The sequence below is a fragment of the Struthio camelus genome, chromosome 2 (genome assembly GCF_040807025.1).
Source record: "Struthio camelus isolate bStrCam1 chromosome 2, bStrCam1.hap1, whole genome shotgun sequence".
NCBI lineage: Eukaryota > Metazoa > Chordata > Aves > Struthioniformes > Struthionidae > Struthio > Struthio camelus.
In genome coordinates this window covers 117,948,135-117,960,398 of record NC_090943.1, presented here as the reverse complement: position 1 = coordinate 117,960,398, position 12,264 = coordinate 117,948,135, and the positions used below count along the sequence as shown (strand labels likewise).

The window sequence follows — 12,264 nt, the reverse complement described above, 5'->3', positions numbered from 1 at the left end:
TATCAATTGTTCAGTCTTCCAAAGTTGGCCTCACTGTACTTACCAGTTCTCTTCTTCTCCCTTGCTTTACAGTCAGAGCTCTGGTTTGCTCCACATCAACACCAGTCAGCAACCAACTCACGCTCAGCAGCTAACTCAGATTCAGCTCAATCAGCAATAGGTTTTTAATCTTCCTGCTACTGATACTCTAATATTGTTTTCAAAGGACTGGAGACCGTCACAGCCTAAAGTAAGGATATCCTTACAGAGATATCTTAAGAGGCATAGCTCTCCAGAAACTACTGAAAACCTTCTATATGATCAGTCTAGGCCTCCTGAAGAGTTTAAAGTTTGCTCTCACAGGGTAACTGAGGTTTGTTAACAGAGGTTAACAAAAATCTTGAGATTATTTCTAAGATTTTGGAAATTCTAGTTAGATATGGCTACTGTTGGCATATAATACAAAACATATTACATCTTCAGAAGCTGTGCGCAAAGCATGCTCTGATTGCAAGGAAGAGCAGAGCAATTAAATTGAAAGCAACAGGCAAGCATTTAGAGGAGGCATGACAGCAATACAGCAAGACTGAACCTGGCCACCTGATGCATTCCTCTTAACATTACAAAAGCTACCTCCCCTCAAAAGTCTTCAGCAGCCTTGCCATTATCACAAGCTTTCTGTGACCTGGCAACTTCACTTTTCTTCCAAGCCTAAGGCCTGTCTAAATGCAACCTTTTTATAAGGTATCGTAGGATAACTCAGTTTAGGAGTGACCTCAGGAGGCCTCTAGTCCAGCTTTCTCCTCTAGGTAGGGTCACCTGGGAGCTCAGAGCCAGCTGCTCACCACAGCTTTATCTAGTTGAGTCCCGAACATCTCCAAGGCTGGACACCACACAGCCTCTCTGGACAGTCTGTTCCAGTGCTTAACTGTCCTCGTGGGGAAAAATATTTTCCTTGTACCCAGCCTGTACCTTTCTTGTTTCAGCTTACGCCTGTGGTCTCTCATCCTCCCACCACACTCCAATGAAAAAAGTCTGGGTTGCATCAATTCTGCTCTTTTTTGTGAAGGGGGGGGGGGGGTGGATTTCATATTTTTAGCTTTGATATTTATCTGCTTATGCAAAATGCACCTTGCTCTTTGTTTCAGATTTTAAACTTTACTTACTACATTTGCAAAAAGTTCATCTATAACCAAATCAGCTTAACAAACAAAAAACAAACAAAAATCCCACCTACTAAGCATAGAACTTGGGTGGAAATGCTCATTCATGTAACCACATCAAAATTCTCTGATGTGCAGTGCTGATGGCAACACTTCACTGTTCAGGTTTACTACTCTCCAGATATTAAAGCAGCATCTCTCTGTATAGATGCAACACAAGAGCCAATTACACACATACATTACAAAATGCTAAACAAAAATAGTCTAAAAGGAAAGCAAGATACACGCTGAAACAAAGCCACGAGAAATGCACTCTGGCAGTTGTCAGAGTTTTTGTTACTGTGGACATTACAGTAAGTACGCATTACTGATACTCCTGGGCATCAGAGCTGTTATTCTCTCAAGCTGATCAAGGTTTCTTAGCACATCAAAGAATGGCAATCAGAGGCAGTCCACTTACAGATCTTAATGCTACTCAGTTATGAAATTACCTTGTACCAGTCATGCAGAAGGCTTAACTGCGCTTCTAGCTACATTATGAAAGAATAAAAGATATCTAAGAGGAATTAAAAGTTGAGAAAAATGCAGCAGTGCAACATATGTTCATCCTGCCTGAAAGGTCACATGAAATGTGATTAGTGCCACTGTCCTCCCAGGACTCCGAATTTGAATATTGCCTTGACACAAAGGCTTTCCAGTATAAGCTATGGATCAATAACAGGATTAGGCAGCAACACTTTGGAAATGCTCAGAGGTAAAATATAAGTTTTTATCCAACATTTCTCTAAAGCTATGCTTGAAAAGACAAAGCTTTAAGGTTAAGTCCTATCTTCCAGTCTCATGCTCCTCGCCTCAGCATGAGGCGCAGGTGCTGTGGACTATACATGCTCAAATGAGTAAAAAGGAAGAGAGGAGGACAATAGATTCACCCAGAGGCACATGCATCAGCTACACCCAGCTGCAGTCCCTCAGAGAGCAGCTAACGACCAATGCCATCTGCCATCTGCCACCAAGCCTGACCAGGAATGGCAGCACGAGAGTGCCAACACCGCCCACACCTCAGTGGAACACCAGAAAACACCATTCCTGAGCTGTATCTACATTCTCCCAAAACTTTAGCCACGTAGTTAAGGCAGCTGCTGTGCAGGTAAAAGATGAAGTTATTTTCCTTACTTGAGCCCACTTGTAGTAAGGAGTCATCCCTGCTGGCTCTAAATAACTCAGAGAGAAATCTCAAGGCTACTTATCTGTGAACCCCCTCCATTCAGTTCTCAGAGGCTCCTCTACTCTTGCAGACAACGCTGACTGGGTATTACCATCTCCTACCGTGGTTTCAGAATAGATCTCAGGAGTGATGCGTTTTCAGCAAACATTTTTCCCACAGCTGTCTAGTCACCTTTAATTGAAAGTCCAGAATGCCAGAGAACATCTATTGCCGCCTAAGAAGGAGCTGTTATCTTCAGACTGGTATTCTCCTCTTCATTTTTCTACACATGAGCAAGAAATGAGACCCCAACAGAACTATTGCTCTGTATTTTTAAAGATCTCGCTAGACAGTACTTGGGAGGGAAATCCTTTTCTTACTAAATTGTGGTACAATATTTAATGCAAACGCACCATCAATGCATCATTGCTTAAAGTTCACACCGCAGACAACACTAGTATTATGAAAATAAGCTGAAACACATAGTATTTTTCTGAAAAGCCATCCAATGAGTTAATCATTTTTAACCTGAATGATTTGCAGAAAGAATCAAATAAGCCAAAAGAAGAAAAATGAAAAGTTCTAAACTGTTGCTTTGCAGCATGTCTTATAGAAAAGTCATTTCAAAGTTATTTAAAAAGCAACCATACTTAACCTCCTAAAATGACACTACTTAATCTGCTGCACGTCAATTCCTTCACATTTGCCAACAATAAAACTGAGCAAGAAAAAAACCACTCCATCAAAATAAAGCTGAAATTCAGTAAACGTTGCCTGTTGCTTCTGCAAAAAACCAGCCAGAAATCAGGTCTAGTTTTCATCAAAGCCCAGCTTCAAATCTTTAATGCTCCTGCTTCCCCTAAAGAGGAAAGATAAGTTAAACTCATTTTGCAGACTCACCAAAATTGTCCATGTCCCAAGAGGCAGCAGTGGCAGCAGTTTGTCAAGGCCATGGTTGCAGCAGTCAGTCAGTCACAGCAATTGGCAGGAAAACGAAGAAAGAAGAAAAACATAAGAAAAGAAATGAGAACGCTGGAGATTCAATGAACAACGCTATTGTTTTCTTTAGAATGAGCATTATGTCTTTTTACATTACAGAATAGTTTTAGACAACCAATTAAATAGACCTGACGCACATGGACCGAACTTATTCTAACATGAAAAAAATAAACACAATAGCAATGACATTGCAGTTTAGTAATGATTTGTCAAAGCTGGCCTTATAATAAGGATTTTGAGAAGAGTAAAAGCATAAATCTTTAATTGTAAATTCCTTCCTCAGGCATTAGGAGCTGTACATCATGTACAGAAAAGGTATACTTTTTTCATATTACAGACACTTCCAACTCTTTGATAAGGAGATGTAACATCTGGTAGGGAAAAAAGTTAAAAATGAAACTGCCATAGTTGTCAAGGATTGGGGACTGACAATTTGTTCTTTACAATTAAGGGGCTCGAGACCCACCCTAGACCTATCTAAGTAGTCATATACCCACAAACTGTCAAGACGACCAAAGCTGAAATAATAATTGTTCTGAGTTAGAATCTCAATCAGTCAAATAAATAAATATCAGTACTTCGCCTGATAAATCCAAAGAATAATTTTACAACTTTCCTGAGCTCAACATCAACTTTGCTGGTAACTGCTCCAAAACATCTGGTTATTTTTTCAATCTTCGAGAGGGAATGTTTCAGAGAGATCTGTACAAAATGTTAAATGCTGTGGGCTAACCTAAATAAACTATGTGTACGTATTTAATGGCATTGAAATTTGCGTTCTTCTTCTGAATAGAGAAGTTAGCTGTTTTTGAAAGTTAAGAGTGAAAGGTCCTGAGCGCGGAGACACCAGACAACGAAAGCATTGCTGACTGCGGAGGAGAGGAGGAGAAGAACGCAAAGGAAACTCTAGCCACGTTATCCTAGCAGCTGTATCCTCATCAGATTTGACTGTAGTGCAAACAGCGCCAAGGCTGACAAGAAGCCAAGAAGCCAAAGGTCATTGCAAGTCTCTCACAACAGATTGGGAAATCTCCCCATCTGGTATCTCTGAATTCCCATATTCTTCAAACCAACTGTCCGCAGGAATACACATATCCTCACAGTTAAAAGAACTGAAAAAAGCTGCTCTGCTATGACTCTGATCTAGACTTTTACTGCATAAAGGCAGTATGCAGTACTGCCCTGGCTCCCTTTAGACGTCCAAAATGCCAAGGCAGGACAGGCAGGTGAGTTCCTCCGCACAGATGCTGGCAGACTTTCTTTTTGATCCCTGTAGAAGCAATGTCATATGAAGTTGAATTTATGTACTGACATCAAAAAGAAAAGTATAGCTGGCACAGTCAACTAACTTCCAGCCCCCCTACGGCTAATGGTTGATGAGTTACCTCCTCCTTTGCTTCCACGGTACATTAATAAGACAGCAAGAAAAAATGCAGAAAAGTGGGACAGCTGCTTATGCATCTACCGCTTTACTAGCGAGCAACTTCTTTGTTGCCACTTTTATAGTAGTGCTTTTGCAGAGAGGGAGCCTTCCCAACTCCTTCACGTGCAGGGTATCTGAGGAGAAAGGGAACAGAAATTTCAAACGGTTTTCCTTCATTTCTGATTTTTCTTCAGTCTTGGAAATCACTGCCCTTCCCCAGAGATGCTACCATGTACCATTACTATCAGCGTGACTACACCTACAGCTTGCCCTCAAGATGTTAGATGCCTTTTCCCTCTGCAAGGAACGTTGAGATTATTGCGAGACCATTTTTATTGGAGCAGATATGATTCCAAGATACTGCCAAGGATCATGACGGCCATTTGGTGTCTTGACAGGACATCAAATGGGGGGAAAAAGGAAAATAAGATTGTGAGGGAGGCAGGGAGGGAGATGAACATTAACCAACTCACCAAGAGACAACACGTCAGATGCTGAGTAGGTGGGAACACAGGTAAATGAGCAGAAAAAGGAGAAAGAAATGAAATAAAAGGGTACAAATGCCTAGAAAGCAGCAGAATGCAAGCAGGAGAGCTGCCTAACTGGTTTATTAATTAGGCTGGGGAGGAGGTGGGAGAGGGACAGAAAGCGCAGCATCCCCGTTGACAATCCTGAACATGCATTTCTGAGCAAGAATAAAAGGTGGCTGTTGAAATTTGACATGTTGCAATGGGCAGCTTTCCATCAGCAGCTCAGAAAGTTCTGGGGAGGAGAGGGGGGAGAAGAAGAAGAAGAAAAATAGGTCTTATATGCCATGATGGGATGAATGGGATGCAAACTGCCTTGAACACTATTGCAGCATCCTCTGCTCATACCACATGCCAGTTGCCTGGGTCAGGCTGAGAAGGGACACATAAGAGCAAGACCACAGAGCAACAGAGACATTTTGTATTCCCCCTGCTCCTCTTCACATGCTATTTGTGCATGACACTGGGTTATGAAACTGAAAACGTTGGTTCAGCTCCAGGTAGCGTTTTAGGGTCAATTGCTTCTTCACCAGACACTGAAATCAAGATTTTTCAGGCATTACATAGCTGCAAGTGTTTTAGGGCACAGTGAACTTCATAGTTATTGTGGGCCCCCTTGCTCAAAGCTTATACAGTAATCTCTTTATACGCAAGGTGCTTTATATGTTTTTTTTGCAGAATTGTACTTTATGACAAAGTCTGCAATTATGCTACTTGCTCTTTTGCTCCATCAAGCCATGCAGTACTCCTGACTGTTACATATCCTCCAGTAAACAGATCTCAAGTGGAGGAACACCCTTTCAAAACCACATGACATATTTTAACTGCTTATCACAAGAATATGTCAATACAGGCTTTTCCAGCTGAAAGCTTTGGAAAGTTTCTTCAAAACTTTTATGATTCAGCTTGGATCTATTCCCAATCCACAGGCAAGGTAAAAAGACTCATCTGGCTTCCAGGCACCACAAAATAAACAAACAACAAAGCCTTTATGAGGTCAGCTGTCCAACCAACCAACCACCCACCAAAAAAAAAAAAAAAAACCCACAAGGCCATACATATTTTCTTAATGCAATCTGTAGGATATAGAACAACTATAAGTCCTAGCGCTGCAACTCATTGACTCTGGATCCAGCTGAAGGATCCAGCTGTTTAATCAAATTGACATTCAGACAGCATCACAGTCAGCGCTATGCTGGGCTAAGAGAAATGGAAACTAATCGAAACTGGAAAATCATTGCTGTGGATGATGGCAGATTCAGATGACGACTTCACTTGCCAGAGGAACTTCTAGGACAGAATAAAACTTATATGATTTACTATTCTAGGCAAACATTAGTCAAGGGTGAAAAAGCGTTCTTTAGAACGGAAAAAGACTGTCAGGTGATATTCTGCAAATGCTATACAAAATGTCACTTCTAGTCCAGATTAGCTAAAGATGTATCAAAATGGGATGCTCACCAGATTTTAGGAAAATAAGATAGCTGACACAAGAGGTGATGTAATCAGCAGTGCTATAGAGATTTTATACAAAGTGATCCATACCGTGAAGGTGAGATTGCTTTGTTCAGTTTCCAACACTAGCTCCATAGCCTGATGTTAGGCTATCAAATTGAGCTGTGAAAGCCTACCATGTCATCGGCTAGTATACAACTGGATGTCCCCAGACAGCTGCTTTCAGTGAAGTGAAAGCAACATTGAATAAATATAAAAACATTCCCCTCTTTCCATGGGATATAAAACCTGAGGACTATTTGCTTCTCATAACACAAGCTGTGATGTTATGCGTCCTCAGAAGTCGAGGAGTCTCAGGTCTGGGCACTCACTGTTTGATAGGTACCACCAAGAACATATCTATAAAAACTACATACATGTGCATGGAGTGAGTGAGTGCATATACATTTCTATGTGTATAGATGTGTATGTGTATATATATATGCATATATATGTATAGGCATAGTGTTCAAACACCCAGCAGGTGGCACCCATACCACAAACTCCTCATGCTAGAGTGCTGTGGGAGGCTGTGAGCAGGTACTACTCTACAGGAGGCATCATCTTCCCCAGAAGTAAAGCCACCATGGGTGTGAAATAGTTCACAACCCTTTTGCAAGATCTGAAGTTTCCAGACCAGCATCCAGGCAAAACCCAATTAAGTTTGCCATATGTAGCCTCTATTAACTCCCTTGACAGTTGCGATGTTCTCCTTCACTTCTTGTACTAAGTACCTGCTAATAAGCACTTTTGCAGCCTTTCCAGAGGTGGCAGCATTTCCATGAATGAAGGGATTCTGAAGAGAAGTACATGGAATATTTCTGACATGGAAGTAATATATTATGCTATTAAGAACAACAGTAAAGTTTAATGTAGAGCTTCCTTCAGGCTTCAGCACCTCTTTTTCCATTTAACACATTCAACTAGCTTTTAATTAGTCCTACTAATAATTTGGGCTTTTGAAGATATCATGAATGAGCAAATCAGAAATGGCAGAACAAACGCTATTTTCCTTTAATTAAAAATGAAGTCTTGTTGTCATCCATGACTTAAGCCTCACTATTATATATACACGCTCAATATACCCTTTCTTCAGCCAAGTGGCATTTCAACTTCAGCTGAGCAGGTTTGCTTTTTTTAAAAAAAAAAATTTCCCTTCAAAATTAATACTCCACCCATCTTCTCTCCCCCCTCTTAAAAATGGTTTAGAAGCATCAATCTGAAAACATCAGCTCTATGTGCAATATTTCTGTTCCCAGGAAGAAAACACCTCACGTCAGATTGAAAGATGCCTTTCCAAGGTCATTTCATGTTCCAGTAGGTTTGTTATGAAGTTCTGGAACGGCAGATAAGGTTATGTGGGATTGTAAAGTGCCTTCCTAAGCTAGTTCTGGGCAGTAATGTGCAACCGATATTTGAGCAAGAGACTACTATAACATTTACCTCTTAAAGCAACTTCATAAGCTGAAAGAAATGCTGTTGCAGGCAGGCCAGGAGAAGTACTGACATACTGTTAACCTGCTTTCCTTCACTTGCTCTCCAGTTAAAAACGTTAAAAAAGGTAATTTTCAAAACATTAAGTGCGCATGCTGGAAATGGACACACTTTGTTTTTTAGAACAGATAAATAAAGCACACCACTGGATTCAAGCATGGACTAGAATATCATGAAGCTGATGAGATTTGCTGTACTGGCAAGAGGAAAAACTTTTCCGGAAACTTTAGGGGGTATCCCTCTAGGAAATTCTGTGAAAACACCCAACCCTTTGCACTGATGACAATCTGATGCTAAAAACCGTTCGATTCAAAAGCGGTAGTGCTACTACCAAATTACAAAAAAGCATACCAGGGTAGCGCCCTATTAAGTACCAAGAGCAACAATTTCTAAAGTTAAATAAAATTAAAAAATATATCTACAACAGGAAGCTATCTGCCTACCTAAGAATGTTGCTTTGAAAGTCTTCATGCGAGAAACGATGACCTGATATTTTTAGCTTTCTTCCAATATAGCACAAAATGGAGGAAACCATACAACAGTAGTCTCTCAGTACATTTTTTATACTGCCTGAGCCCATCCCAAACTCTGAAAGAAGGCATTCGTCTGGCAACACGCAGAATTGTGTACTTCACAGTTTCAGCCATTATGCTAGGAAGGAAATCCTGCCCTAAGAAGAACAGGGGAACAAGCATGCAAACTCCAGAAACGGGGAGAAAAAAAAAAAAAAAACAAACCTCAAAAACTCGATCTTCCTCATAAATTGTTAGGCACACCTTAAAGAGGTTTAAAACCTGATGAAGGATCAGCAAAATGGGAATGCGAAAATGAAAGTACTTTTGCATTCAAACAGCCCTACTAGAATGCAGGGGTTTTCTCCTCCCTGTATTTTTTTTTTTTTTTGAAGTCCCAAATGAGCATTCTGGGGGTCCAACAACCTGTCAGGAGAAATCAGAAAAATGGCCACCCAGCGCCGAACTGTGCACAAAATGCAGAGTTTTACTGCTTGCATTTCTGCATTGCACCCTGCACTTCCAAGCGCAGTCCCGCGCATTTCCACACGCTCCCGCGACATCCCCAGTGCCCCTCCAGGCTGCTTCCTGGTGACCGGGAATTCAGAGCTACTGGTTCTAAAAACGCTATTTATCGCTCCTGTGTTTTTATTACTGTTATTATGTGATTTTTTTTTCGCGCTAGTACCACTCTTCTCATGAACTACTGTTACTAGAAAAGTGTAAATGCCACCAGCTAAGTATAGTTTCCCTAAGCATGAAAAAGTGCGGGGACCCCCGACGAGCACCCAGGTTCCGTTCAACACCGCAGACCGCCCTGACCCTGCCAATCGCCCACAAAAGCCCGCAGGTTCCCCGCGGAGCCCCCTCGGGCTTCTCCAAACCTTCCGAGGAAAGAAAAAAAAAAAAAAAAAAAAAAGGGGTATCCGCGCCCGCTCAGCAGCGTATCCGGAGATATTTCCCTCTCCGAGCTCCAGCCTGCGCAGCCGCAGCCCCCCGCGCTCCCGCAGCCGCCCCCACCGCGCAGCGCCCGGCCCGGCCCGGCTCGGCTCGACCCGCCGCAGCCCCCCGCGCTGCTCCGCGCCCGGCAAGTCCGCCCGCGGCTGAACTTCCGCCACCGGAGAGGGGGCGAGCCCCGGAGGAGGGGGAGGGGAAAAAAAAAAAAAAGCAAAAAAAAAAAATTAAATAGGAAAAACCGCAAGCCGCAAACCCGCGGTCTGTCCGGGGAAGAAGGATTCAAGCCCGGCGCCCGCTGCCGCAGGCTGCCCGCCCCGCCGCCCTCCCCGCTGACCTCGAGCCAAGGACGGCCCGGCGGCTGCCGCTGCGCATCGCTGCGCGCCGCGGGACTGTCCGCCCGCGCTTTGGAGTGGGGGGGGGGGGGAGGGAGGGACACCGGCGGCTCCTCACCTGAGCCCGTCCGCCCGTCTCTCCGCCCGCGCGTTTCGCGCCGCGGCTGCGGGAGACGCGTCCTCCCACGCGGGGAAAAAAAAGCTCCCTCCGCACGCGGACCGCGCCGGGCTCCCACCTGCAGCGCCCCGGCACTCCGCGGCTCTGCGCGGCTCGGCCCGCCCCGCCCCGCCGCTTCCCCATTGGCTCCGCCGCGGCCGCGGCCCCGCCTCCGCCCGTCCCCCCCCCACCCCCCGCGGGGGTGCGGGCTCCGCGGGCGCGGAGGCGAGCGCGGGTCCTGCGGCCTCCGCTGCCTGCCGCCGGCTGCGCGCTTTGCCGCGGAGCGCGCCGGGGAGCCGGCTGGCCCCGCCGGGCTGCCCCCGGTCCCAAAGCTGCGGGACGGCGAAGGAAGAAAAGGGGAATAATAAAAGCGAGGCCGCTCCATTACTTTTAATGCGTTCGGTGTTCGAGGAGGCCGCCGCGGTCTCCAGGACGGAGGCGCTCCCGTCCCAGCTCGGCCCCCCCCGGCGCCCAGGTCGCACGCGGTCATTCACGCTCTGAGGAGACGGTGGCAGTGCGGGCACCGGGTAACGGGGGGGGGGGGAATCCGAGCAAATCACAGACTCCTTCACAACAGCCCCCGACTCCCTGAGCAACCCCACCAGCCGGAAGACCCAAGCTCCTGCTCGCTGTCTCTCTCCTTCCCTCAACAGCCCCTAGCAATCTCCTGCTTGCTCTGTTGTTATTAGCAGTCCTTGCACAAGCTCACAAAGAGAGGGATGCAGTATAGGAGGTAGGGGACAGAAAAGGGAATACAGCTGCATATTGGTATATTGGCGGGAGTTCCCTGAGGGTGACAAGACAGTTTGCCACCTGCAGAGAGCGGGAACCTTCCCTGGGGTTTGGGAATGACTGCCCTAAGCAGCCAGGGAAGCGGGGTCGCGGCTTTGAGAACAGAGCTGTCCCAGACCAGCTTCGGAGGGGGTGGGCATAGCTGCACACAAACGAGAAACTTCCTTGAGATAAAAATGACAGTGCTGAGGAAGGACTCGAATGGATTAGGGCTGATTTATCTGAGGTAAAGTGGCTGTGGGACGTAGTACCAGCTGATGGGAGGAGTATTCCCAGGCTTTGGGTGTCAAGCCAAAGTCATTAACGCCAAGATTACACCTGACCCTGCTGAGGTTTCTAAGTCACAACAAGACTGACTTATCCCCTGCGGGAGGCAGCCAGAATCTCCGCATTTAGAAAGCACGATGACAGCTACGCAGCGCCGGTGCTTACAGCTGAGCAAATCCCCTTGCCGCGCCGCTCAGGCCTTCTTCCTCCCAGCAGCCCACGTGGAAGGAGAGCGCTCAGCACACTCTCTCGCGCGCCGCAGCACAAGCTGCGGTACGAAGCGTTACATCTGCCCTTGGCTCTCTTCCAGGCAGCGCTTCCTGGCACGGCTGCCTCAAGTTTGCCCACAGTGCAAATCGTTGCTTAAATCCGCATGTAGTCTTACGAGTTCAAAGAATAGCTGTGGTGGAGATGTCCTTATAAGGGGGGAGTAGTGTGCCAGCCACGAGTGGCAAAGGTTGAAGTTCCAATGAGGAAATTTTTGTTCTACATGCAAGATAATTTTTTGTGATAAGTTTTGCTTAGGTCGGCTCAGTGAGAACATCTTGCTATCAAATGTAGTTGTGTGGCAAGAAAAAAATCGTTGGTTGTCTGCATTTTTTTCTCTGGGCAGCTATATGCAGTTATTGACTTTTACAGCTTTGCAGATTGATATGTGAGATGCGATGGCCTCGAAGAGCCAGAGGCAGAATTTAGTTAAATAGCCTGACTTAATTTTTCTGCTGTTTGGAGAAACGTATACAGAAACCAGAGTCCCAGTTCTACAGCAGGGTGCACAAAATGCACTGATACATGTGGTAGGGGGCCATTAAATCAACAGACCCTGTGCGGGCGTAAGAAGATATACCACACACACAGCCCATTTTTTGTGTGTGCAGAGAACAAATTTGTTTAACTTTCCAAAGCCACTCAGACAGGCTCTCAGATACCACAGGGACAGCGCAGAGGCTAATAGTGCCACAAA

At 45.2% G+C, this 12,264-nt stretch overlaps 1 protein-coding gene across 18 annotated transcripts in view; it reads right to left on the bottom strand.

Annotated features, from left to right (window-relative positions):
* The window catches only part of EPB41L3 (erythrocyte membrane protein band 4.1 like 3), a 151,468-nt gene extending 141,118 nt beyond the window's left edge, over positions 1–10,350 (bottom strand). For 12 of the 18 annotated variants that reach the window (XM_068932236.1, XM_068932250.1, XM_068932248.1 and 9 more), the window contains exons 1-2: positions 10,203–10,350; positions 4,731–4,902 (exon numbers count right to left, since the gene is read on the bottom strand). In XM_068932236.1, coding sequence (XP_068788337.1) covers positions 4,731–4,806 — 76 coding nt within the window. In that variant the 5' untranslated portion in view covers positions 4,807–4,902; positions 10,203–10,350. Of the gene's footprint in view, positions 1–3,001; positions 3,206–3,246; positions 4,643–4,730; positions 4,903–8,726; positions 8,770–10,202 lie in introns of those variants that run through there. The other 6 variants (XM_068932243.1, XM_068932256.1, XM_068932242.1 and 3 more) reach the window with 6 other exon arrangements.
* Positions 10,351–12,264: the final 1,914 nt, after the last annotated feature.